The sequence below is a fragment of the Ceratocystis lukuohia genome (assembly GCF_044167205.1).
Source record: "Ceratocystis lukuohia strain C4212 chromosome Unknown Supercontig2_pilon, whole genome shotgun sequence".
Classification (NCBI taxonomy): domain Eukaryota; kingdom Fungi; phylum Ascomycota; class Sordariomycetes; order Microascales; family Ceratocystidaceae; genus Ceratocystis; species Ceratocystis lukuohia.
In genome coordinates, this window is record NW_027263521.1 from 2,748,913 (window position 1) to 2,774,879 (window position 25,967).

Genomic DNA, 25,967 nt, shown 5'->3' on the forward strand with positions numbered 1-25,967 from the left:
GCCCAACTTTGAGGAACAACCTCGTCGTCGACTCGCCCCCTTTTTCACGACAACTTTCGCGATCGCCAACTCCTCATCGCCACAACACCACTCCAACTCAAGGAGTTCACCTTCACGCTCAGGACTGAGTATTTGAGAGTTCACACAGTCCACACCTTTTTCTTATGTTTTGTTTTTTCTCGCGCTCCTCTGTCCTCGGACAGACTGGTGACTGTGGCAGGTCACTAGAAAGGGGGCTGCCTTAGGTCACATCCACACCGCATGAGGCAGCGGCCACTAGGGCGGTGGAAGGATAGACCATGAGCCCTCGGATGCTCACACAGTATGGTTGACTTTCTCGTCGCTTGACGGGATGCCCAGACTGCACTGGAATCTGTTGTCTTGTCTCCATGATCTTCATGGCTTCAGGACACATAGCAGATTTTTCAGAGGAACGAATGTTTGTGGGGAAGTTGGGAGTCGATTCCACTTCTGGGTTTAGGGTTTGTCTGGGGTTTTTGTCGGTGGGGAAAGGGGGATGTGGAAAGTGGAAAATGGGAAAACCAAAGGTGTTGCAGCAGCCACGCATAAAAGGACAAAACCACTGTACTCCGCCGGGGCCTACCCCCCGTGCCGACAGCCGGGGGCCTTTTAGACTAGTTTTTACACGGGGCCTCCACCAACCAAAAATATCAGGTAACCAATCCTAGAACCCGACAGGTACGCCCTCGGGCCGCGCTATACAGAGACCCTCCTGGCTATATTGCTGGACCCTAAAAAGTCATAGGAGAAGGTTGAAGTCTATGCGTTCCTGTCACTGCGGACCGCCCGGGAGGTGCTCCCGGCCGGAAGGCCGTCGTATTACGGTGAAATAGCTGTAGGTAGACGTTAAATAGTACAATCAATCAATCAATCATCAAAGAGTTTCGCATGCATTGGAAAAGAGAAATTGCGCATGGACATGAGCCCGAATATGTTCAAGATTAGGTGATGTGTGGTGTCAGCGTAAGGCAAGGATGCTCCATGTTTGCGGGCATCGCAGAGGCTAAAAAGTGGCTTCTGTGTTTGATCTATTCAACGTCTCCTCACTGGTTTTCCATGGTAGTAAGACGGCATGGCATGCTTTAGGTGGGAGGGGCTTGGACGATGTCGTCTTGTGACAATCAGTAATTTCAGACAAGCGTTGGCTTCAAGAATCAAATGGTGGCTGCGCAAAAAAGAAATCGTGTTGTATTGTTTGATTTGATTTGAATATATTTAACGTCTACTGGAATCATCAAGATCAAACGACGCCGGCTGGAATGGTTACTGGACAGGATTGACCCTCTGCGAGGCTGACCACAGATCTCGGGCGGGAGAAGCACGTATGCTCACAAGCAAGCAAGCTTGTTGTATTGTATTGTATTGTATTCTTCAACGTCTACCTACTGTTATTTCACAGCAATACGACGGATAAAAAAAAGAATTGTTATTGTATTATTTTGCGTCAAAAAAAAAAAAGAATTCGTTTGCTTCTGTGTTTATATATGCTCATAAGAGGTGTTCCAGAATGAATTAGGGCGGTTGGTTTAGGGGTATAACGTTTGCTTCGCATTTCCTGCGAACCTGCGAAAGGTCACGGGTTCGATTCCCGTACTGTCCAATTCTTTTTGCCTACCGACCTCCGGTAGCGAGTTCGGCGCAAGATCTTCCGCCGTCAACATAAACACGATGAGCATCGTGGCGTTGTGTTATCTTGCCTGTTCGCAACTCTCCCTCTTACAACCCTCGGGGGGGTACCTTTGAGGTCTGGCGCCTCCCCTTCTTCCGGGCTGCTAGAGGACGACGCCTATGACACTGATAAGCGTCTTTCATTCTTTTCTTTTTCTTTGACTCTGTCATGGATTCAGACAATGAGCTGTGGAGCCTTGAGGCCGCTCTTGCCCAACTTTGAGGAACAATCTCGTCGTCGACTCGCCCCCTTTTTCACGACAACTTTCGCGATCGCCAACTCCTCATCGCCACAACACCACTCCAACTCAAGGAGTTCACCTTCACGCTCAGGACTGAGTATTTGAGAGTTCACACAGTCCACACCTTTTTCTTATGTTTTGTTTTTTCTCGCGCTCCTCTGTCCTCGGACAGACTGGTGACTGTGGCAGGTCACTAGAAAGGGGGCTGCCTTTGGTCACATCCACACCGCATGAGGCAGCGGCCACCAGGGCGGTGGAAGGATAGACCATGAGCCCTCGGATGCTCACACAGTATGGTTGACTTTCTCGTCGCTTGACGGGATTCCCAGACTGCACTGGAATCTGTTGTCTTGCCTCCATGATCTTCATGGCTTCAGGACACATAGCAGATTTTTCAGAGGATCGAATGGTTGTGGGGAAGTTGGGAGTCGTTTCCACTTCTGGGTTTAGGGTTTGTCTGGGGTTTTTGTCGGTGGGGAAAGGGGGATGTGAAAAATGGGAAAACCGAAGGTGTTGCAGCAGCCACGCATGGAAGGACAAAACCACTGTACTCCGCCGGGGCCTACCCCCCGTGCCGACAGCCGGGGGCCTTTTAGACTAGTTTTTACACGGGGCCTCCACCAACCAAAAATATCAGGTAACCAATCCTAGATCCCGACAGGTACGCCCTCGGGCCGCGCTATACAGAGACCCTCCTGGCTATATTGCTGGACCCTAAAAAGTCATAGGAGAAGGTTGAAGTCTATGCGTTCCTGTCACTGCGGACCGCCCGGGAGGTGCTCCCGGCCGGAAGGCCGTCGTATTACGGTGAAATAACTGTAGGTAGACGTTAAATAGAACATACATACATACATACTTGCCTGTTCGCCGACGCTAAATAGTACATACATACATACATACATTGCCTGTTCACTTTTTTTTGTTCCCAAAGGAACATGCTATGCAGAGAAATCAGAACAAAATCCCAGCATCTTTGACATTCCTTGCCGATCAAGAACAAAGTACCAGATCAAAAGAGAAAAGGAGACAAGGGGACGACTGGAAATCTTCACCGTTATGGTAGCCCCAGTCAAGCAGTCTCGGGCTAAGGCCAAGCTAACAATACAGCCTGGTCGAACATTACGTTACCAGTCGGAAAATATGAATACAACGCACTGCCTCGTGTCCGGCGTCTTAGCAGAGCGGTGGCAACTACGATATCCTCATGATTTGCATTGCTTGACATTGCTAACTATGGGAGTTGCATATATTACCATTGAGGGAAGAAAAAGGAATCATCTCGAAGTGTCAAGGTATGTAGGGGAGGGGGGACTGATGCCAGCCTTTCTCAAGTCAACATCTGCCTGGGGGGTTGTTGGACACGCAGGAGATAGAGTAGCGCCTTTTGGATCTTCATGGCCTTTGGCGGTAACAAGAACGGTCCAACAAAATGCAGAATCTTCCCCACTTACGAGCATTCAAAGCTGCGAGTGATCCAGCAAGTTGAGTTGGCTAAGCGATAAGGGCAGTGCTATTTGGAACCTTTTCACCACCTATCCACCCACCCATAACTTTTGGTAGTAGGAAGAGCCAATCACGCAACAAGGGTCTCCATCAACCATCACTTTCGCAAGATTCGACACCTCGTATGTAATAAAGCATGTGAATTAGTAATTAAACTCTGCCTAGTCAAAGGTAAGAGGCTTATAGAGGGCCTGCAAAAGTAGTATTAAGCGGGTGGTACCAAACAATGAGCAAAAGAAGTGGCTCTAGTAGTAGCACACCAATTTGCTCATTGGTTTGGCACAACCTCGAGTGAAAGTACGTGCATGCTTTCATCAGTGTATCTGCTGGAAATTATGATACTTGACAATGTCAAATGACACTAAACCCTTTGTGCCCTTTTATCCTTTCATGATAGCATAGATAAGTAGCATGGCTTACCTTGCGCCTGTTGTATTTTGACCAAGCTTCAAGGCCAAAGAGATTATCACACCCGTAGCTGTTAGATATATTCAAGTTCAAGTTCAAAGAGGATATGACACACTGGGGCACTTGACTATTGATTGATTGATTGTTTGTACTATTTAACGTCTACCTACAGCTATTTCACCGTAATACGACGGCCTTCCGGCCGGGAGCACCTCCCGGGCGGTCCGCAGTGACAGGAACGCATAGACTTCAACCTTCTCCTATGACTTTTTAGGGTCCAGCAATATAGCCAGGAGGGTCTCTGTATAGCGCGGCCCGAGGGCGTACCTGTCGGGTTCTAGGATTGGTTACCTGATATTTTTGGTTGGTGGAGGCCCCGTGTAAAAACTAGTCTAAAAGGCCCCCGGCTGTCGGCACGGGGGGTAGGCCCCGGCGGAGTACAGTGGTTTTGTCCTTCTATGCGTGGCTGCTGCAACACCTTTGGTTTTCCCATTTTCCACATCCCCCTTTCCCCACCGACAAAAACCCCAGACAAACCCTAAACCCAGAAGTGGAATCGACTCCCAACTTCCCCACAAACATTCGTTCCTCTGAAAAATCTGCTATGTGTCCTGAAGCCATGAAGATCATGGAGACAAGACAACAGATTCCAGTGCAGTCTGGGCATCCCGTCAAGCGACGAGAAAGTCAACCATACTGTGTGAGCATCCGAGGGCTCATGGTCTATCCTTCCACCGCCCTAGTGGCCGCTGCCTCATGCGGTGTGGATGTGACCTAAGGCAGCCCCCTTTCTAGTGACCTGCCACAGTCACCAGTCTGTCCGAGGACAGAGGAGCGCGAGAAAAAACAAAACATAAGAAAAAGGTGTGGACTGTGTGAACTCTCAAATACTCAGTCCTGAGCGTGAAGGTGAACTCCTTGAGTTGGAGTGGTGTTGTGGCGATGAGGAGTTGGCGATCGCGAAAGTTGTCGTGAAAAAGGGGGCGAGTCGACGACGAGATTGTTCCTCAAAGTTGGGCAAGAGCGGCCTCAAGGCTCCACAGCTCATTGTCTGAATCCATGACAGAGTCAAAGAAAAAGAAAAGAATGAAAGACGCTTATCAGTGTCATAGGCGTCGTCCTCTAGCAGCCCGGAAGAAGGGGAGGCGCCAGACCTCAAAGGTACCCCCCCGAGGGTTGTAAGAGGGAGAGTTGCACTTGACTATTCATTCTTCTTTGATGGGCCCGGCTCTTTCTAGTGACAGTGAAGAAAAGGACTAATAGCAGAAACCCAGGGTCCAGATAACTCTGCTCAAAGAAAAGCATCAACTGGCAAAAAAAAGAAACATACAACACCGAGGATTCGCATGTGGTCACCCACCATACTACTGGTTCGGCGCTCTGTGGCTTGACTAAGGGGGAGCAGACGGGACCCCGTATTTTCCGCAGGCTATGGTCGTATGTACATCACAATGTGAAATTATTGGGAATTATAAGAGAGAAAATATTGGGCGGCCCACAGGGCTTTAACCCCGCACCTGCTAGACATGCATAATGTACCTAACTTGTTGGCGTTGAGATCCGTTTGAACTCCACCTGGGTCAGTGTATTGTGTTTATGTCGAACCTAGGAGGTAGTGGTCGCTACGGCGTCTCGCTATTTTCTAGGCTGTTCGTTCAGAGGTCACAGGCTTTCCATGCCTGCTGGCCTCGCCTGTTGGATTCTGTAGATGGTTTGGCTTCTGGCTATAACTCAAAAAAAAAAAAAAAAAAAAAGTGGCAGATGCGGAGGCAGTTGGCGCTCTCGAGGCAACTAAGCGAGCAACAGCTCGCGAAGGAGCTGGAGAAATCTGGCTGTGTCTAGACAACAGAGGAGTTGTGGACCGACTCCGAAATGCAGCCACCAAAAACAGCACATCACAGGAAGCGGTAGACGAAACCAGACGAATCCTAAAAGCCTGGGCAGACAAGACACCCGGAAGGCTCGCCCGAGTGCTATGGGTCCCAGGACACATGGGCATCAAAGGCAATGAGCTAGCCGATACCCAGGCCAAGTTGGGATGCCAGGGACTGGTAACGGAACACCGCTTCAGCCTTGCAGGAGCACGGAGATGGAGAAGAGACCAGCTACGTCTCGACTACGAAGGGTGGTGGAAAGAACAAAAAGGATACCGTCCGCTTGGAACCGGCGTCCCCACTGAACCACCCTTCCGCAACTCCCGCTACAAAGGGCTGACTCGAATAGAGCTGGGCCATATCCTCGCGGCTAGAACTGGCGATGGAGACTTCGACAGATACCACGAGCGATGGGGACACAACTGCCCACTTGGATGCAGAGCCTGCAACCAAGCCAAGGAACGAGGACACTGGTGGACCTGCAAGGCACTACCCAGACCATGGAGCCAAAGGTTCGCGGACAAGCTCCTTAAAAACACGAAAGCGACAAGTTATGTCGCCAACGTGCTTCGCCGCAACCTGATGCTCCTTAAAGAGAAACAACAACCCGAGCCCGAGCTGAGCTGTCTGGACACCACAGAGGCAGCCCCCCCTCAAGAAACGCGTAGAGGCAGGTCACTGCCACCGCAGACTACAGGGGAGCGACCACAACAAGGGCAGCCTAGGATGACACAACCAACTCCACGACAGCAAGGGCAACAACGAAGAAGGGGACGAGGAGGGCGAAGTTGAGGGAGAATGGAAGGGGAAGAGAGAAGAGATAGGACGAGGAAACGTTTGCAGGACAGGAAGGAGATGTCGAGGAGGGCTCCATGAGAAGGTGCGGAGGGAGCTCTGCTACCACTATCAACGGGAAAAATATTAAAAATGATGCTCTGACGTCTTAGTAGAGTCTACTTCGGAATACTACTAAAGTCTGCATTATAAGTCGTGACAGTCTGTGTGGTGCTACCGTTGACGTATGCGGCCACCACACGGTGCCCCGCAGCGAACAAGACAGCGATGTATAAACTGGAGGTTGTGCCCCACGGCGGAATTCGGGCAGCCCTGCCAGTCTATCAAATGACAAACAGAGCCTATAAAGATTCGCGGCTTTCTCGAAGCTCGAAATCATCTGTCAAGAAACGATACAGGCGGGTGGGATACGAGAATACACACGCAACGCAAACCAACCTCTATATCCGAGGACAGTAGATGGCGCTATAGACACGGCATAGGTAATGCTCCCTTTCTCGATCGGAAATTCTGTCAAACTTCTGCTAGAGATGGAAGGACCGGCCGGCCCGCTTACAGAGAAACTGAGCAGGGAAGAGGTGGCCAAGGCCCACCTAAGTCTGCTCGACAATCTGGGTGTACTCAGATGACTCGCACAACAGAGACGGTGGCACTGGAGCTGGCTAGACCGTGTACTACGGAGAAATGGTTCTGGCACAAGGCTTCGGTGCATGTGGTAGATAAAGAGAGGTGGCAGATGCCGAAGCAATTGTGCCCTTCAAAGCAGTGAATATCGGAGCTGAAGCCCCCTTATTACAGGCAGAAGGTACAAATTTGTGTGTGTAGATAACCTGGGAGTAGCAAACTGAATCAGCCGAGGAAACTAGGAACGCTATGATGTCTACTTTTATTCTCGCAAATGATGGCGAGCAGTGAGATGCAGTCATAGTGAAGTTGACAGGGCAACAGTCGAACGTTGCCAACGTGTACGAAGTCAACCCAAAGGACACACCGCGGGGAGCTGCGCTAAAGCGAGTCCAGGCAACGGGGATATGCTGTAATGACATTGACTTATACTCACATACATGAAAAAGGACAGGCAGAAGGAGTGAATTAAGACACTTTTCCCTAGTTCATGGCTGGTTGGGTGAAGAAGGTGCTACTCCCCTCAACGAGCAAGATAGCAACATGTACTTCTGAAGCAAAGAGTCGCTCTCCATGGCCAACCTCGCACTTGCAGCTAGGTAAAACCCATTGCAGCTTTCCACCTGAGAAATACTGTAACTAAAGCGAATATCACTTCGAGTATAGCCTGGAGACCAGCATGGCAGGCATTTGGCAGGTATATCTTGCCCAACCTCTTCGGCCTCTGTCTAGATTTTGAATGCCACTCAAGGATCTCCAGGCTGACAAATATCGTAACGGGCCCCAAGCAGTAGCTAGTTACGGGGAATTCTTGAAGCTATCAGCTAATCTTCTTCCCGTCAAGCCTAGAAAACAGCTACGTGGAGGTAGTAGTAGCGAGAAGGCTATAAATGCAAGGGATTGAGTTTCACATCATCCTAGAGAAACACGTATTAACAGTCTTGAGAAGAGCTGTTACGAACTTCATTTGGCCGCTGGCGGACATTGTCACGGATAACCCCAAACCACGGAAGACAACATTGACTGTCACTTCTGCTTATAATGCCGCTAACAAGACAAAGCTAGTAGCTGACTATGGCTAGAGCCCCTCTGCAAATGAGTAGTCTCGTTTCTGACGAATAGTTAGGTAGGTGACTTATTAGTGAAGTGATGACTTTCTAGTAGAAAGACAAGTTGGAGTAAGCTGCCCCCAAGACTCACTAGCTTCGCCAATCCTCTCAAACAAAAAAGCAACAGAAAACCTTGGGGTCGCGCTCTATGACGAAACACGGACTGTCTAGACACACCCTGGCCCGCTAGATAGGAAACTACGGGACAAAGTCTAGGTGTATTCAAATGAGTCGCGCACTAGCGATGGAGAAACTTGGAGCGGCTCGGTCGAGTACCATAGGGGAGATGTTCTCGCAGCGCATTCAGCCGGCATAAGAGGGCGGCGGATACCAAAGCAAGTGCAGTATTTAAAGCAGTCAGAGTCTCAATTGGAGTTGCCCTACTACAGGCAGAGGGTCTAAACCTATGCACCAAGAACCTGGGAGTAGCGAAGCGAATAAGCAAGTGAATGGGAAAGCCAGTCAATCATCGACTCGAAGCTTATCAGATCCCACACACCCTTACCAAGTGGGAGGGCGGGGTAGAAAGCTTGACACTTGGAAAGCTGATCAGCAGAGTTTTCGGGATCCAAGGACACCGCGAAGTCCTAGTCAACGAGGAGACTTACCAGATAGCTAAAGCGAGGATCTGCCACGACGATAGCTTTGACTTTCAAGAACTGGATGAGAACTAGCTACCCAAAGACCGGTTGCCTTGCAGGACCACCTGGATCTCCCAAGTCACTCAGTTGGGGTTGCATCGAGGCACAGTCGACAGAATACTGGCTGCACACTCTTTTCTATATCTGGTTTAGCCATGATGACGCTGTGATGAAATGATAAGTGCCAAACTCGGGCAGACCAAAGAACTTGAGCCACCCATGAGAATGCTTAGGCTGTAGGAAAGATTCTTGGACAAGATAGAATTTTGCAAAAACACAGGGGAGAAAGCGGATCTGAAGTAGAGGACGCGTCAATTAGACACACAATAGGGAATAAGCTAATGTGGTGAGAAATGGGACATTGTGCTGTGTTTGGATTTCCTTTATGTACTTGTGTTTTCACGATTACAGGGTGGAGACAGGGGACAAGACTGCTTTGGAACATCTGCACTTCGCTCGTTGAACTTTCGTGGCCAGTCTCACAGAAAGTTGATTGTGTCTGGCACACATTAGACAAGTCCAGGCCCTAAGCCTCGTAAAACAATGCTAGATGACGTCAGATACATTCGATGTTGAGTTCTTGGCCGTTAAATTAGATTAGAGTTCCTTGGATGCCAGCAGACGGCAAGTATATATCCGGGTTGGAGGACTTGAATGTTTATGAGCTCATGCTCAGGTCATAATAAAAATATCCCTGTAAGGTCGTGAACCCCCTTTGAGCTCAAGGCTGCTGTTCGCATAGATGTCTCATGTCTTCTGAACAGCGTAATACATGCAGAGTTCGGTGCCGATCCCCCTCCCCTTTCTACCCGCAGGGTTCGGGTTTGGCCCCTGATCTCATGTCTTGCGTACAGCGCAGCAGTTGGTCTATTGCAAGTTCTAGGGTCAGCGAGCGAGTACAGAAAGTTGCATCAAATAGCATGTATGCTGAATCTCGTGAGGCCCAATATAAATCCTGTGATGAACAGGGATCCTGGTGCAAAAACAAGTCTTTCCAGATTTCCATGGGGGTGAGGAGAGGGGTTGACAGGGTTCGTTTAACAGCATTGATACGAGGGGTGCACTCGCCTTACAGGCACTGAAAATGGAGAGAGGGAGAGCGAGAGGACGAGGAAACGAGCGTGTGTAGGAGAAGGAAATGAGGGCTTCAAAGGCTTTTGCACTCTTGTACTCTTGCACTCTCCCAACACGATGCATATAGTATGAAGAAAGACTCAAGCCGCAGTAGCTGCAATAGTAGTATTCGGGGCTGGGGTCGCTTAGCACAAAGCACGCACATATGCATGCTGGCTCGCTGGCCACTATCCCATCCCATATGGATGGGGTGAGTTAGGTTAGGGCCCCAAGCGAGTTGAAAGCTGTATTTGCAGGTTTGACAGGTCCATTCCAAGTAAGCAGAAGCTTCCTTCCTCAGGAAAAAGATAGACTCTCGGAGAGACACGAGGCTTGAGACATTGATGATGCAGCGGTTGGGCTACTTTCCGTTCTTCATCAAGTTTTTTTTTTTTTTTTTTTTTAAGCCATGATTGAGTATGTGGTGGGGGATTTCACCAAAATAACCGCGTGTGGGCTGACTATCCCAAAAAGGCTAGTCCCTAACCCTTGCTGGCATTGCGGCTAGATAAGCACTATGAGAAAATAGCAATCTGTGATTGGTGCGATAAGCATGTGCAGTGTAACTCCAATCCGGGGGGGGGGGGTTGTTTATAAGAGTAGGTGAGCTGAAAAAGGAAGATGAAAGAAGGCAGTACTATTACCAAAACGAAATCTCTCTCTGTTGTCCTAGTCCCTCGCAAAGAATTCCGCTTTTGAGCTTGGGCCTTCGAGAGAAGGGGGAGAGAGGGGGTGAGACGTTGGTGTTGTCTATTGCCTATTATAGAAAGGTCGCGACACAGATGGGAGATGGGGGCATGGGAGATGGGGAAAAACTTGTAAGTGTTTGTAACCGAGTGGGAGGCTAATTTTTAGACAAGAAGACCAAAAAAAGCCTAAATGAGATGGCGGGCACTGGGTGGTTGTGCGCTGTTGGGCGTAGTGGCCGAGTGACGTTGGATGAGGATGAAAAGGACGAGTACTTCACATATTCAAAAGGAAGAGTCTTCCCTGTGAAGGATAGAAAATATGCTTGCCTTTATATAAGCACGCCTCTGCGCCTTCTCGCATGGCCTGGTCTTGTGGAGTCTAGCTTTTGTTTCGTTTTCTCTTGGCCTCTCCCCGTCTTACCCGTCATTGCTTGCTTGGAGAGAGAGTCATCCTCCACTCCTAGACCAGTTTGATACGGCCTCGTCTTGCCACTGAGGGCCCCATTCACTTGGGCTTCCTGCTTGCCTCGATTGGCTTGCCATTTCTATAAAACTAGCATTTCACGTTTGCCTGTTTTTTTTCACTGTCTCTCTCATGTTTCGCTTGAAACCTTGAACTTGCCTCTATCCACTGCATATTTGCCTACCCACCCATATTCGCCTCTACACACACACACACACACACACACATAAATAATCATCGTCAGAATGGGCCTTCTTGAAGCCTGCTGGCACAGCGCTTCGGCTGGAAGCATATCGCTATGCATAGCTGCCACGCTTGTTTTCATGGTGCTTGTGTCTCGAATCAAGGAGAATCTGAAGATCCGTCGTGTTGGCCATCGGGGCCAAACTCTTGAAGGCTCATGGTTCTTTGGTAAGTCTTTGCGTCATCGTCTGCTTTAAAAACAACCACAACCACAAAGTACAGCATAGCACAGCATAACACAGCCCAGCTTGGCTGTCTCTCTTACACAACTACTGACACAAGACGTACCTCTAATATAGGCATTCCATTTCTTGCCCGCAGCGTGCGTGCTGGAATAACATACAGCTCGCAGACATCCTGGGCCAGTATCTTCGAAAAAATCTCTGGTCTCACCGGCGAGACTAGCATCTTTGGCTACCGTATGATTCTCACTACTGACTCAGAGAACATTCACGCCATCCTGTCATCGCAATTTTCCGATTTTGGCAAAGGTGCAAAGTTCCACAGCGAGTGGAAGGACTTCCTCGGTGACAGCATCTTTACCACTGACGGGCCCACCTGGCATCGCACCCGGCAGCTAATCCGCACCCAGTTTGTCAAGGACCGTGTGGGGGACTTGGGGATTTTTGAGAGACACATGCCGGCTTTCCTGACAGCTTGTGCTAATGGCGATGTTGCTGTCAACGGCTCTGGGGGCTTGGACGGAGGAAGTGAGAAGATTCGAGACGCCGCGCACTCTAAAGTCTTTGATATCAGCGACTTGTTCTTTCGCCTAACGCTAGACGTGACCACTGACTTTTTGTTTGGTGCCAATGTCAACTCTGTGCTGTATGTTGACACGCCACACAAGACCCTTCCTTGCCAATCACAAAATCGCCAATGCTAACAGATCTGCCTCTCAGAACCCCCAACAGCCACTTTGCTAAAGCTTTTGACGAAGTCCAACAGCACCAGAACCTCGTCAGCCACATGCCATGCATCAACTGGCTTCTGCCCCGCCGCAAATTCCGCGCCAACATGGCGTTGATAAACTCCTTTATCCAGGGATTCATTGATCAGACACTCTCGCTACGGACCAATGAAGCCAAGAGTAGCAATACCGAGAGCGACACCGATGCCGACGACAAAAAGAACAGCCAAAACTATACCTTTCTGCACGCGCTAGCTGGGTACACTCGCGACCCCGTTGTTTTGCGCGATCAGATCATCTCAGTGCTTCTTGCTGGCCGCGATACCACAGCCGGCACGCTATCTTTTGCACTGTACGAGTTATCGCGATGCCCAGCACGTGTTGCGCGTCTCCGCCAGGAAATCCTCTCCACCATCGGCCCGTCCGCCACTCCGACACATGCCGACATCGCCACACGCATGCCCTTCCTCCGCCACATTCTCGACGAGACTATGAGGTTGTACCCTGCCGTGCCATTTAACCTTCGCACTGCCCTCGTCGACACCACATTACCCCGCGGTGGTGGCCCCGACGGTTCCAAGCCGCTTGCTGTGCTCAAGGGCCATATAATCACCTACTCCCCACTAATTATGCAACGTAGCCCCGGCCTCATGCCACCTCCTTCGGCGAGCCCGGGAGGTGCTCCGCCCCCGGGTGTATGGGCACCTGAGCGCTGGGAAACATGGCAGCCCAAGAGCCACAACTATATTCCCTTTAACTCGGGACCGCGTGTATGTGTGGGTCAGCGCTTCGCCATGGTGGAAATGTCTTATGTACTAGTGCGGCTGTTCCAGCGCTTTTCGCGTGTGGAGAGCCATATGCATAACATTGATGGCGGCGAGCCATTGCTCAAGGCCGACATCACGATGAGACCTGGCCAGGGCGTATATTTGGCTTTTTATGAAGACGAAGAATGACTGCAAAGCTAGGTGATGTTTTGGGACTTGATTGGGTTGAGTCTTTTGACCCTTTGTTGTCCCTTGGATTTTTTTCGGTTTTCTTTTTCTCTTTTCCCACGCGATATGAACGAATCGTTATGACGACCTAAGAATAAACAGACAAGCTTTCGCTTGATAGAAGAGTGTGAATAATAATAATGATACATTCTTAACGAAAACTATGCTTAAATATCAAAATGTATGTGCGTGCATAAAATAAAAAAAAACATAGAGCCTTGCGCGCAAATTACGCTGAGCTGCATCGTGAAGCCGAAAGAAAACGCAAAGTACAAAAGGGGACCAAAAAGGGAACACAAAAAGCAACTGGAAAATAAACACAAGAAATCTCTATCTTTCGTATATGGCGGTATCTTTCCCGCCATTTGTCGTACATAATAAAAACTTACAGCTTGAATGACTTCTTGATAGCCTCGCTCAACCTCTTCACAGCCATCGACATTCGCTCTTCGCTGGCTGCTGCAAACGTCGCACGGAAGTATAGGCCGGGCAGCGGCTTGGGCGTTTCAGCATGGAACCAGGAGCCACTGGCCACCAGCACACCATTGTCAACGCAGTCAAGGAAAATGCTCTCTTCAATTTCTTCTAGAGAGCGCTTCCCAATATCGGGGTGTTGCGTATGATCAACTTTAATCCACAGGAACATACCAGCAGATGGAGGTACCCAGCTAGCCACGCTTTTGGGCATGAATTCCTCGCAAGCATCAAGGAGCACGTTGCGACGGTGTGTGTACTCGTGCTGGATGTGCTGAAGCCACTTGAGATATGTCTCGTGGCCCCAGGTCTCATCCAGCAGCTTGTAAAGCGCAGCCTGGGAGAACCCACTGGGAGCTTGGGTAGCGACTTCAGCGTGGCGAATGTATCGTTCGATGATCTGCGCTGGAGCCGTGACCCAGCCCATGCGCGAGCCAGGCGCAAGCACCTTGGAGAAGGAGTCCATGCGCATCACACGGCCATCAATATCGATAGAAACAAACGTTGGGACCAGACTAGACAGGAAAGCATCCAGACTCCACGGGGTAGACGTGGGAGTAGAATCGCGCTCGGCCTTTGTCTTGTATGCCGGCATTTGAAGGAAGTAGTACGGTTCATCTTCCAGGATAAACACATCATGTTTCTGGCATACAGAGTACACGGCTAGACGGCGTTCTAGGCTTTGAGTAGCACCGGTTGGGTTCTGACCCGAAGGGACAGTGTAGAGAATATGAGGCTTGCGCGAGCCACGGGCTTGCTCATCCCAGTTGCTTAGGATCTCGTCCAACGACTCGGGATTCAAGCCTTCGCCGTCAACCTTGACGCCGGCAATAGCCAAGCCCATAGGGGTCATAGTCTCGATAGCACTAGCAAAGCTGAACTCCTCAGTAAGAACGGTGTCCTTACGGTTTTTGTCACAAAGCATACGCAGGGCGATTTCTAATGCGCTTGTGCTACCAATAGTCTCTGAGCAGCCCCAATCAGCATAAGGGGGGTTGTACAACAGTTCGGTGTGCTCAGTGATCCATCGCATAAACTGGAAACTGCCATTAGCCTGTGTGTAGTTGAGGGCTATGGCAAGATCGTACTCGGCATCGAGAACGGACATATCATGCTTTCCCATGGTGGTCTGAGATGAGGGGCCGGTTTCGGTGAAGGCATCTGGCATGTTGACGCGCAACTTCATTTCGGAAAAGGGGAAGTATTCGCTTGAGGGAAGACCGCCGCCTAGAGAAATGATGTCAGGCTTCTTTAGGTGTTGGGCAGCCTTCTTAAGCATACATGGCTGGCGATGCTTGCTCTCGCCACTAAGGTGGTCTAGATGAAGAGATTGGAATTAGTACCCAGAGTAATGTCTACTAAAATTGCAGCTATGATAAGGGAAACTTACGGTCCCAACGCTTGGCCATAGGCTTTCCGGTTTGCTGAAAAACGAAGTCTGTTAGCATGATGGGGCACTAGAATAGGTGGGACAATAAACTGAAGGCGAGATCATACCGGGCCCTTGAAATAGTCGCTCTCCGAGTATGCGGCAATGCCGGCCTTGGGGTGGTTTGCAGCGGCTCTCCGGGCCTTGATGGCCTGGAGAGCATCCGAGTACCGAGTAGTAGTGGTGTCGACCGAAGAATGAGCGGTCATGTTGCAGTAGATATGAGTAGTGGTGGGAAGAGGAAAGGGGAAAGAAAAGAAGTAAATGAAGAAAAAATGGAAAAAGAGAGATGCGTGAAACGGGGAGCAGAAAATCAAAGTGAAAAGATTTTCAGAAGGTAGCAATGACAGCAAACGAAAACGAAACCTTTGAAAGGACGAGGCAATTGCCTAGTCTTTATACACACACTCGCTCACCTATCAAGAAACGAAAAACGAGAATAAATGAGAAGAAAGTCTGACTAACAAGCCACGCGGAATGTGTCACCCGTAAAGGACCAACAAGAAACTATAAGAAAAAGAACAGTGCCTTAACCCTGATCTGGCCGCCCTTTCTCCAGATAGAGCGGCTTTAATGGCCCGTGACTACATGAGTAGAGGAAGGAACAAAATCCTCCTGTACTTTTTATCTCGAGTTCTTGTAGTTCTTCTCCCCTTGTCTTAGTAAACGGACTTTGGCGAAGTTGTTTTTGTCTTAAATAAGCTAGGAAGGTGTGTTTATCTTATCTACACCCATGAGCGATCCTTCTTCCCTCTGCCGGGGAGAGAAGAGGGGCAGACACCTTCCCCTTATCAGCCGAAACTTTGGAGAATCCTTGAGGGTTTTTTTCATCCATCTTAACCCGCTAAAATCCGCCCTTTGGGCAAGTCGTGTGACAGGACATGATACTGAACAACTTGGTGCCCTGTTTGTGACAAGCCTCACGTGCGGTCGAAAATGGAGAATGCGGAATGGGGTCCATTGGGGGAAAAGCGGTGACCAGAAGACAAAGGCAAAGGGTAGTATCAATAAAAAAGGATTATTATAATGTGAGTAACACGGCACACGCCTTTCAACCTGGTATCAATCGTCGACCCACGCCCTTACCCTGAGCCCCTGCTTTTTTTTCTTGTTAATCCTTTTGTTTTTTTTTTGGTGCAAGCTTGAGGGCTTATCGTTACATCTCATTAAGACCTTTTATTCAAAGCTCATGAACCGGCCGAGAAGTGCTCAGTGCTGAGCCCTGCGTGTGTACATGCGAAATTATTCTTGCGATATTGGTGTCTATCTTATAGTCTAAAGAGCAGTAGGGTTGGAAAAGTGGCTTGAGAGAGAAGCAGCAAAAGCGACGGAAGGCCTTCCGAATATATACCAATAGATTCCGCGTAAACCGGGAGAAAAAAAAAAGGGCTAGTGAGAGAGGAAACATAAAACGCCAGAGTTAGAAAGATCTTCATGGAGACACGATGAGGGAAAGACAGATAGAAAGCATGAAAGAAATAAGATGTGCCTAAAACTCCTCGCTGAAAACAAGACAAAAGGAAGGGAAAAAGAAAAGAGGGTAGATGAAGACAAAGACGGGCGGTAAGGAATTAAAAAAAAAAGAGGAAAAGAAAACGAAAGTAGAATGAAGAAATGAAAAAATGAAAGAGGTAGAACAACGAATAGACCAGAAGCTCGTCAGTGAATAACTTGGACGACATTAATGGTGGGGGAGTAGACAAGGCATTGTCTGTCATGTTGTTATGGGTCCATAGACCGAACAGACGGAAAAATGACCTTGATCTAAAGGACTATGTCCCAATCTTCCTTTGACGTGTAATGGGAAAGAAGAAGGATGAATGGAAGGCAAAATGGTGCGGTGTGTTGGTGTGTAGCAAATAAAAACTTGTAACCTAAAAGTGACTCAATGATATAGTAACAATATAGGAGAGGAGCTCAAGCCACAAGTGTATCAACGGATTTTGTAGAGCTAGCTGCGCTGTGGAGCAGAATCAGTTCTCGCCGCTTCCGTTTTATAATGCTATCGCCGGAAATCCAGTCAAGCAGTTGGCGGAGGGGTGACTCGTCATTGCCAGAGACCAGATCGTGAACAGCTCCACCCACTAGACAGCCACAGCAAGGCGCCACAAGAGGAACCTGAGGCATGTTAGTAAGCGCGTTTTAAGCGTGTCTAAATAGACGCCAGGGCCCATAATTTAAGCGAGAAGCGAGGCACCACACCACATTTTGTCGAGTTGCGTCAAGCTTTGACAGGGGGCTGCCAAAGCAAAGGAGAAAACAAAAAAAGGCCAGGAGAAATGAGAAAACAGGAGAAACTCACCCAGAAATACCACTGTGAAGCTGAAAACACTTCAGTTCCATAACCAAGCAAGTAGGAAACAAGCCGAGGGCCAAAGTCGCGGGCGGGGTTCAGAGCATACGACGTTTCCCAGCCCGACGACATGCCCAAGACCATGACTAACATAGCTAGACCAATAGGCATAGGCACTTTAGAGATGCCCTTCTTACATGTGTAATCAAGGGCATATATCCCTAACATAAGCATGGCACTAGTGACGAACTCGGAGAAAAAGCGGCCTTCAAGAGACATGAAACTCTGTGGGTAAGTGGTGAAAATCCCCGTTGATGAGTTACCTAGGCTCGCGGCATGATCCCCTGTGCTACTATCATAGGTGGTAATAGGCACCAAGTAGTTTGCGTAAACAACCAAGCTGGCTACCATGGCTCCAAGTAGCTGACCTAATATATAAAAGGGCAGCTTTTTAACTGGGAATCCACGTAGAACTGCATTGGTTATGGTAACCGCAGGGTTGAGATGACCTCCGGAGCGACAACCAACCAAGTAACCGAAGAAGACGCCACAACTATAAAGGGAGGAGGGGGAAGGCAATGTTAGCAATTCTGAACTATACACGAATGTTTGGGTAAAAAAAAAAAAAGAAAGGAAAAAACTTACCCCCAAGCAATATTAATGCTTAGGAAGTCGCCGGCACTGTTCTTGCTAAGGAAAACTTGTGCGTTGACGCCGAGCCCAAACCACAGCATTGTAAAGGTCCCGGCCATTTCAGAGATGAAGTCCTGGAAATATTCGAGCATTGCCGTTGATTTGGGTTCGGGGGTGTAATATGGGTTTTGGAAGCCTGTCTCTAGATCGTCTGAGTAAATTCCCATCGTAGCTAAGCTTCTGAGTAGATGTGCGATAGTTATATTTGCAGTAAAAGTCAAGAATTATGATGTGGCCGGATATGTGTTGGGACAAACAAAGTTAACACGAGCAGACCAGGGCGAGAGGAGATATTAAATCAAGCTCAGAAGTGGCAACGCAATAAGAAATAAAAGGCGGACCAGTAAAACAAGGAAACAAATGCGTGTATCCGCAGCTGCAGATTGTGCAGACCAAGAGCCAAACAAACAAGTAAAGCCAAGCTCTAGGAAGCGAAACAAGGGAGTTGGGAGTTCTGGGCCCTGGGCATCCAGAAGAAACTGAAGTGAGACCGAAGGCCGGATAGTCAAACGAAGGGGGAGACGCGAAGATATGCTGAGTAACAGAGGTCAAGGAGGACGGGAATTTGTGCCGATAGAAGAATAAAGATGAGCCAGCCTTGACAACAATCACTCGCTTGTCTCAAGCCGAGCCACAAAACCCACCACAAAGGGCGAGATTGAAGTGTTGGGAAGGAGGGTTGAGAGGCGGTGGTGGAAGAGACGAGAAAAATTTGCTAGGAAAATAAGGGGAGAAGAAGAGTAGAAGTAGAGATGGAAAGGCAAAAATAGGAGGAGGCCAGAGACAAAGAAAAGGAAATTCCGGGAAGTTGCTGTGAGCAGCCAAGAGGGCAACAACGGCCGTTTGCCCTTTCCCAGCCTTGACCATGTTTCTTTTATCTTTTATCTTTCTGTCTTTCTATCGTTCCCTCCTTCCCATCTTCCCATCTTCCCGCCAGGCCTCCTTCCTTGTTTACATCCTTCCACTTCCCTGCTTCCTTTACTGCCCTTTTTACCCCTTCTGGGCATAGAGTATATGAGGCCAGCCAACCCAGTCATTATGTTATCCATCGTGAACAGGCACACACATACACATACATGTAGTGAAGAGGGAGAGTCCGCGCTAATAAAAGATTGAGATTGAAGTCTAGGCCAGGCCACGACAGCCTCCCAGCAGGGTATCTCCCAGAATGTCGCAGCCAGCATGGACCAATTCTAGGCCAGCAGCGAGTCCATTGATAGCACCACTAGGTTAGGGAGATGTCCAAAGAAAAATGCCACTCGGAACCAAACAATAAAAGAGTCAAAGCCCGCTCTGTTACAGAGCCAAGCCGATCTCTTGAGATTCCCCTCTGCTGTTTTCTCAATCGGGCTGCTGTCTCTGAGTGCCCTTTTCTAGTCCTTGTTTTCTCGCTTATCCCTTTTCTCTTTTCTCCCCATGTGTTTTCTCTTATCACATTCCATTCTTTTTCTGCTTGACTTTGCTTCTTCTCTACTTTTCTCGCCAACTCATCTTCTAGCGCTAGTTAGCCTCTACAATATAGAACGAACTATGAAGTCTCAAGAGACCCATACGACAAGCTGGTTGTAGTATCTCTTCGTGTTTCTATTAAGGGACTAAAAAACTTAATGTCATGTAAATATGCTCATACAATCTCAATTTTCGACGTAGGCTTTTTGGTAATATTAAACACGTTTAAGCTCTTTTGTCTAGCCCCCAGGGCTAAGCAGAGCCTCACTTGCTGCTGATGTGTCGATCAAACCCTAGACTCCCTAAGTGGCCTCAAAATTCTCAAAACAAATAGCATATTGCCCTGTTGTAGGTTCTTCTGTGTGGTTTCGCTTAGACCTGCAACTCATTATTTATGTAGTATTTCCTAGTGCATGTTGGCCGCTAGGCTCTTATGAGCTAGCGTCCCAGCTTCTCATGCCCCAACGCCTTTGTCAGGGTTAGACAAACACGTTCTTCACGATAGTAATGAGCGGGGGCAAAGCCAGGCCCAAGCAGGTCAGCCGACCATGAAAAAATTTCACGTCAATTTTATATCAGAAAGCGCCTTCAGGATTATAGCGTCTTTTGGGATTAGTTCAGGCTAGAACAGGCCATGAGAATAGCCACAATCATCCTTATTGGAATTAGGCTTCTGAAACCCTAATGGAAGCTTCAACCTCACCTCACTCTCCAAGGCTGGTCTTTCAACATTAGAGAGGTTTGTTGGTATAATTATGTATTTGGCTTGTAGAAGAGTCCTTGGTGCTTCTATGAGTTGTTTTTCTTTGTGTCAGAACGGATACAACTGTGTCGGGATAATGCATACAATCCCCTCCATACTATATGTCTGCTTAGTTAAAAATTAAATTAACAATAGCAACCCTAGCGTAAGTTCAAGCTTTTTTTCTTTGGCCATTGCTAAAAGCATCTGTACCACATCAGCGAGCAAGGGTTATATAGCAGGGCAAGCCATCGCTAAAATGTCAATAAAATGACACTCATTATGCATTGTGAAGCAAGCTTTCGTTCTTGAAGTTTTATTAATCAAACCGACGACAACTAAACTAAGAAAACAAAACAGGCTAAAAGTAGGAAGATCTAGAACGAAGCAACAAGACTAGTAAGGTCTAGACAAAGAAGGATCAAAGAGTTGATGCCATAACCAATGAAGAGCCAAGGAGAATAGTAAGTAAATCTCCGGAACGAGGGAAACAGGAAAAGGAAAAGGGAGAGAATGGAAGAGGAGAGAGAAGAGAGGGAATGCGAGGCTTATGCGATTCCTCGAGCTAGCCTAAAGGAGCCTAGAAAGAATATCAGACGAAAGATTACTCCTCTTTGATACTAGGAATATCTCATGTCAGAGGAAGAATTTACCATTAGAGAAAGAAACAACCCAGTTTCCATTACATGCTTCAAACTAATATAGCTATGTTAAGACGAGTCGAATTTATGTTGATAGTAAAAGCCTTGTGGATTAAAGAGAAGAAAAATGTGGCATGAAGCCATAATGCTGTAGGTTAGGTGTAACGACGGCTTGAAAATATTTTTGGTTGTTTGTTTGTAGTATTTAACGTCTACTGGTTTTCCACAGCAATACAACGGCATGTTCTGGACGGAAAAGGGGTAAGAAGATGTCGTCCTCCGACACCTCCTCCGGGCAGTCAGCAGTTGCAGGTGTGCGTCTTCTTCGAACTACTCCTACGAATTTTTAGGGACTTGAAAGGGGACATAAGCGTAGACCCGACTTTCATGTATGAAATGACTGTTGTCTGAGTACCTAGAAGAGCGGGCAGGAATTGAAGACCAAAAAAAAAGGGAACACCCATCTATTCGTACTGTAGCGAGCAAATGAGAGTTGAAAGCATCAGGCCTAACCAGGATTCGAACCTGGGCTTACGGAATCAGAATCCGACGTCCTAACCAACTAGACTATTAAGCCGTGATAATTTGTTACGTTTAGACAGCGCCTTATTAGGATTTGTTACACTAAAATTGCGACCTGATTTTTTTTTTCTTTTGTTTCTGACGACTACAGGTGGAAGACGAGTAACAAGCTTGCTTGGGAGCATACGAGCTTCTCTCGCCCAAAACCTGTGGTCAGCCCTGCAGAGGGTTAATTCTGTCCGGTAATCAATCCGGCGTCGTTTGATCTTAGTGATTCCAGTAGACGTTAAATAAATTCAAATTCAAATGACGACTGCAGGAGGAAGGAGAGTAACAAGCTTGCTTGGGAGCATACGTGCTTCTCTCGCCCAAGATCCGTGGTCAAGCTTGCAGAGTGCCAATTCTATCCGGTAACCAATCCGGCATCGGTTGATCTTAGTGATTCCAGTAGACGCTAGATATAATCAAATCAAAAGAAACGCTTCGCTTGAAAGCTAGATTGTTGAGTGAACATAAATCCCATGACCCGACAGCCCAACTCAAATTCTCAGCCTGATACTGTCGACTCTATAGGGTGACGGCCTGGTAGCAGCAAAGTCACGCTGTTTCTACGATTAATAACACACATAAACACACAGCATAAATGTTAATGGAGTAATGGTAGAATCTGGAATGAGCTTAAGACACTGAAGGTCATCTCATATCTCGGATGCCTTGCCATGAGAGCCCAATTCTAGCCGCCGTATATCTTTGGCAACACAACTCACGTGGCTTAATCATAACCAACTTTGAGGGCCTGTAGAAAGGAGTTTTAATTTGCTTTAATCCTTGGCTTTTAACTCCATCGATCTTGGCTTGTCTAGAAGACTCCTTATGCCCCTAAGGAACGCTACAACAGGGCAGTGGAGGCGATACTTTATTGGTCAATTGACACAAGCTACGATTGATACTGCTGCATTCTTCTTGGAAAGTTGGCCAGAAATAACGCGGTATTCTGCAGAGTGGCTGGTGTTGGCTTTTAACATTGCCTAGTCCTTAAACTAGATACTTGCTGCTACCGTGGACATTAGGGTTGAAGAGGAGTAGTTTCAGCATCAACTATTCTGGGACTCAAAAGTTCAGAAAGTACGACAGCCTAAGTTGAACAGCAAAGTATAAAATATATAGGGTCTGTATTTTTGGGGGAGAGCCAAGCGGCCTTTTTCTTCGTACTCCCATTTTCTGGTAGTATCAAATCTGTTCTACACGCGCAGTTTAGAGAATCGATGCTTTACTGAGATATCAGCTACAGATTTGACGGACTCTATTGAAGTTAGTTTTGTTATGCAAAAGGCTTTGTTCCACTAGCTTTGCTAGCTAGATTATGTCCATTCAGACAGCGGAACGGGCCAGTGGAAACAGTGTTAAATTCCTCTCTTGCACGTACATTTTTTATATAGTTTCTAGTTTTCTTTGTGTTCATATCATCTGTTCAATAAGTGTTGTTGATCCATCCAAAGTTAGTAGCTAGTATTTCAGTCAATCAAAGTTCTTTTAACATGGAAGAGGGACCTCGATGGCACAAGTATGCAGTGTCGAATATGTAGACACGATATACACGCAGTCCGCACACTTCTATCTAGTGTTGGACTAGCGGCAGCAAAGTACATGACAGCTGCCCGTGACTGGAACCCCCATATTAGGCTACTGCCATGGAATGATTTTGTGAATGATTATCTGCGAGAACTTGCCAACCTTATTAACGCCCCGAGAATCAACCATTGGCAAAGGGCATGGAAATGGAGCTGAGTGGCTCGTCTTTTGAGAGAGCTTATATATAACCAACTGCTTCTGCTCCGTAGGGGGCCAGCGGATCGGAGCCAAAGTGGCCCTTTCGACAACCGTACACATGGCACTGTGCATCTTGAGTCACATCACCACTATTGGTCCCGGTAATGCCCACAAAGCGTTTCATGGGTTTTGTTAAGGGCTGTTTTGACAAGTCATGTCCGGATGTTAGTCTCATAGCTGGTGCTGTCGACAGTATCGAGCCTCGATTTCTAGTGCCAAAAAATGCGCAGAAACATCTACGAGGAAAAGCGCTGTTTAGGAAGAGAATTGACTTGCGAAGAGAAACCGCCTGATATAGGCGTGTTCCATAGTAGCATGTAGAGAAACTTTCGGATTTTAGAGCAGGACTCCATGGATATGGGGATCTGAGAAAGTATACGTGCTTTACAGTGAAGCTGGTAGTATGGATGATGTGATCGAGAGAAAACACTGTTCTCTTCTGAGAGACTAAACAGTATGCTGGCTTTATATTGCCTGCACAAACCAGCTAAAACAATGGCTTTATTTTAAATGATGGACTATTGAAGCTAATGTTTAGTCACTACCCATTTATATATAAGTTGAGATGATTAATTGTTTGTTTGTTTGTTTGTTCTATTTAACGTCTACCTTACTGTTATTTCGCAGAAATACGACGGCATGTTCTGGACGGAAGGGGAGTTAGAAGATGTCGTCTTCCGACCCCTCTTCCGGGCAGTCAGCAGTTGCAGGTACTCGTCTTCATTGGAATAATCCTATGACTTTTTAGGGTCCGGCCATGCGGCCAGGAGTCTTCTCAGTTTAGACGTTGCCCAAGGGCTTCCCTGCTGGTTGGGTGGTTGTGTTTCCAGGGTTGGTTACCTGGTGTTTTGGCTTGCGGCGCCCTACCTATATAATAGTCTAGTCTAAAAGGCCAACGGCTATCTGCTTCGGGTGTATGCCCTGGCAGGGTACGTCGGTTTTGTCCTCTGTTTGGCGAAGTGGTTGTCGCATTTTCAACAATAGACCATGGGCCTCTGGAGAAAGGGTCCTTCCGAATCTCTTCGGGGTCCTTTCGACATCTCCTTCTGCTCTTGTCTTCTTTTTCATTTTTTTTTTTTTTTTCCTTTTTTGACCCCTTCTCTCGCTTTCCTCCCTCTCTTCCTTGCTTCGCCGCCCCTTTCGATCCCCTGTCTCCTCCTTCTCCTCCTCTCGTCCTCACTGCGTGTAGCTGTGCTGTATGTGTGTGCGGGTTGCTTTGTTCACCTCCGCTGTAGGTGCTTCAGGTTCCGATGTAGCACGCTAGCAATGTACTTTGTTGCTTTTGTGTTTTTCAGTAGCTTGTCCGTAAACCTTTGGCTCCAAGGCCTTGGCAAAGTCCTGCACGTCCACATGTGCCCTCGTTCTTTGGGCTGGTTGCAGTGTGTGCACTTGCGTGGGCACTTGTGGTTGAAACGGTCGTGGTACTGGTCAAAGTCTCCATGTCCCGTCCTGGCAGCCAGGATGTGCCCCAGTTCTGTTCTGTCCAGGCCTTTATAGCCCGGCACGCGGAACGGGGGGTTGCATGGGATACCGTCAAGTGGGCGATATCCTTCCTGCTCCTTCCACCATTTCTCATACTCCTCACGCAGTTGGTTTCTCCTCCATCTTTGTGCCCCTGCCAGACTGGCGCGGGGCTCAAGGTTGGATCCGAGGCATCCAAGTTTGGCTTGTGCGTCGGCTTGTTCGTTTCCCTCCAGGCCTACATGTCCTGGGACCCAGAGCACTTGGACGCGTCTCCTGTCATCCTTGCTCTTCCACATGTTCAGGGTCCGTTTGGTTTCGTCAATGATGTCCTGGGAGGTACTATTTCGCGATTGTGGGTTGCGTAGGCGGTCGACTATTCCTTGGTTGTCCAGACAAATCCAGATTTCCTCGGCGTCCGTGTGTGCCACAGCCCGCCACGCTGCCTCGCAGGCTCCGTACGCTTCTGCGTCCGCCACCTCCATCCATTTGCCCAGAGCTATGTGTCCTGTTTCCAGGGTAGCTCCGTTTGTGGTGGTGACCCATCCTGCGCCTGTGTTCCCCTTTGTGTCTTTCGAGCCATCCGAGTAGGCTATAAGCGTCCCCACAGGTGCCATGTCTACCTCCTCTCTGTGCTTCTCTGCTTCTTTTTCTTTGCTGAGCCACTGTCGAGGGGGCATGGGGAGATGATTAATATAGTTCTTTATTCTCAACGAAGTATGGGGATATTTAGTCAAATAAAAGATACCATTACACTTTGGGCTGATATCGGCACTACTGCAGAAAACGCAGTCGTTGCAATAGGTTATATATATAACTCGACCAAAAAAAGATGTCGAAAGATGGAGGGGACATTAAAAAAATGTTGGCCCGTGAGGACCGGATCTCGGATGTTGACAAGACTGGGACTCGAACCCAGGCGGATTTCTCCATCAGGAAACTTGCGTTAAGGAACGACCTTAACCTGACGCCATAACCAACTCGGCCATCTTGCCATTGGACCACATTGAAGCCGGCCAGATAACTAACTTATGTAGTACTGTGTGTGTTTGGGGCCGGGATTTTTTTCGTTCCTTTTTTTCGTCCTCATTTCCTCCATCTCAAAGCCGGTCGATGTTAAATAACTCCAAATTCA

At 48.1% G+C, this 25,967-nt stretch overlaps 5 protein-coding genes across 5 annotated transcripts; 2 read left to right on the plus strand and 3 right to left on the minus strand.

The window, feature by feature from the left end:
• Positions 1–5,517: 5,517 nt before the first annotated feature.
• On the plus strand, positions 5,518–6,508 carry HOO65_020682 (putative double-stranded RNA/RNA-DNA hybrid binding protein; the record flags this gene model as incomplete). Its single annotated transcript, XM_071006946.1, has 2 exons — positions 5,518–5,536; positions 5,598–6,508. The coding sequence occupies 2 exons, from the start codon at positions 5,518–5,520 to the stop codon at positions 6,506–6,508; spliced, it is 930 nt and encodes a 309-aa protein (XP_070861320.1).
• A 4,887-nt stretch (positions 6,509–11,395) lies between these two features.
• On the plus strand, positions 11,396–13,259 carry HOO65_020683 (Cytochrome P450 52A1; the record flags this gene model as incomplete). Its single annotated transcript, XM_071006623.1, has 3 exons — positions 11,396–11,561; positions 11,693–12,221; positions 12,308–13,259. The coding sequence occupies 3 exons, from the start codon at positions 11,396–11,398 to the stop codon at positions 13,257–13,259; spliced, it is 1,647 nt and encodes a 548-aa protein (XP_070861321.1).
• Positions 13,260–13,683: 424 nt separating this feature from the next.
• On the minus strand, positions 13,684–15,410 carry HOO65_020684 (Aromatic amino acid aminotransferase C56E4.03; the record flags this gene model as incomplete). Its single annotated transcript, XM_071006660.1, has 3 exons — positions 13,684–15,089; positions 15,163–15,196; positions 15,270–15,410. The coding sequence occupies 3 exons, from the start codon at positions 15,408–15,410 to the stop codon at positions 13,684–13,686; spliced, it is 1,581 nt and encodes a 526-aa protein (XP_070861322.1).
• Positions 15,411–17,118: 1,708 nt separating this feature from the next.
• HOO65_020685 (Aquaporin-3) lies at positions 17,119–18,354 on the minus strand (the record flags this gene model as incomplete). Its single annotated transcript, XM_071006839.1, has 3 exons — positions 17,119–17,319; positions 17,504–18,047; positions 18,140–18,354. 3 exons carry the CDS (start codon positions 18,352–18,354, stop codon positions 17,119–17,121), a joined length of 960 nt encoding a protein of 319 aa, XP_070861323.1.
• Positions 18,355–24,591: 6,237 nt separating this feature from the next.
• HOO65_020686 (putative double-stranded RNA/RNA-DNA hybrid binding protein) lies at positions 24,592–25,512 on the minus strand (the record flags this gene model as incomplete). The annotated part of the gene is made up of 1 exon (XM_071000131.1): positions 24,592–25,512. One exon carries the CDS (start codon positions 25,510–25,512, stop codon positions 24,592–24,594), a length of 921 nt encoding a protein of 306 aa, XP_070861324.1.
• Positions 25,513–25,967: the final 455 nt, after the last annotated feature.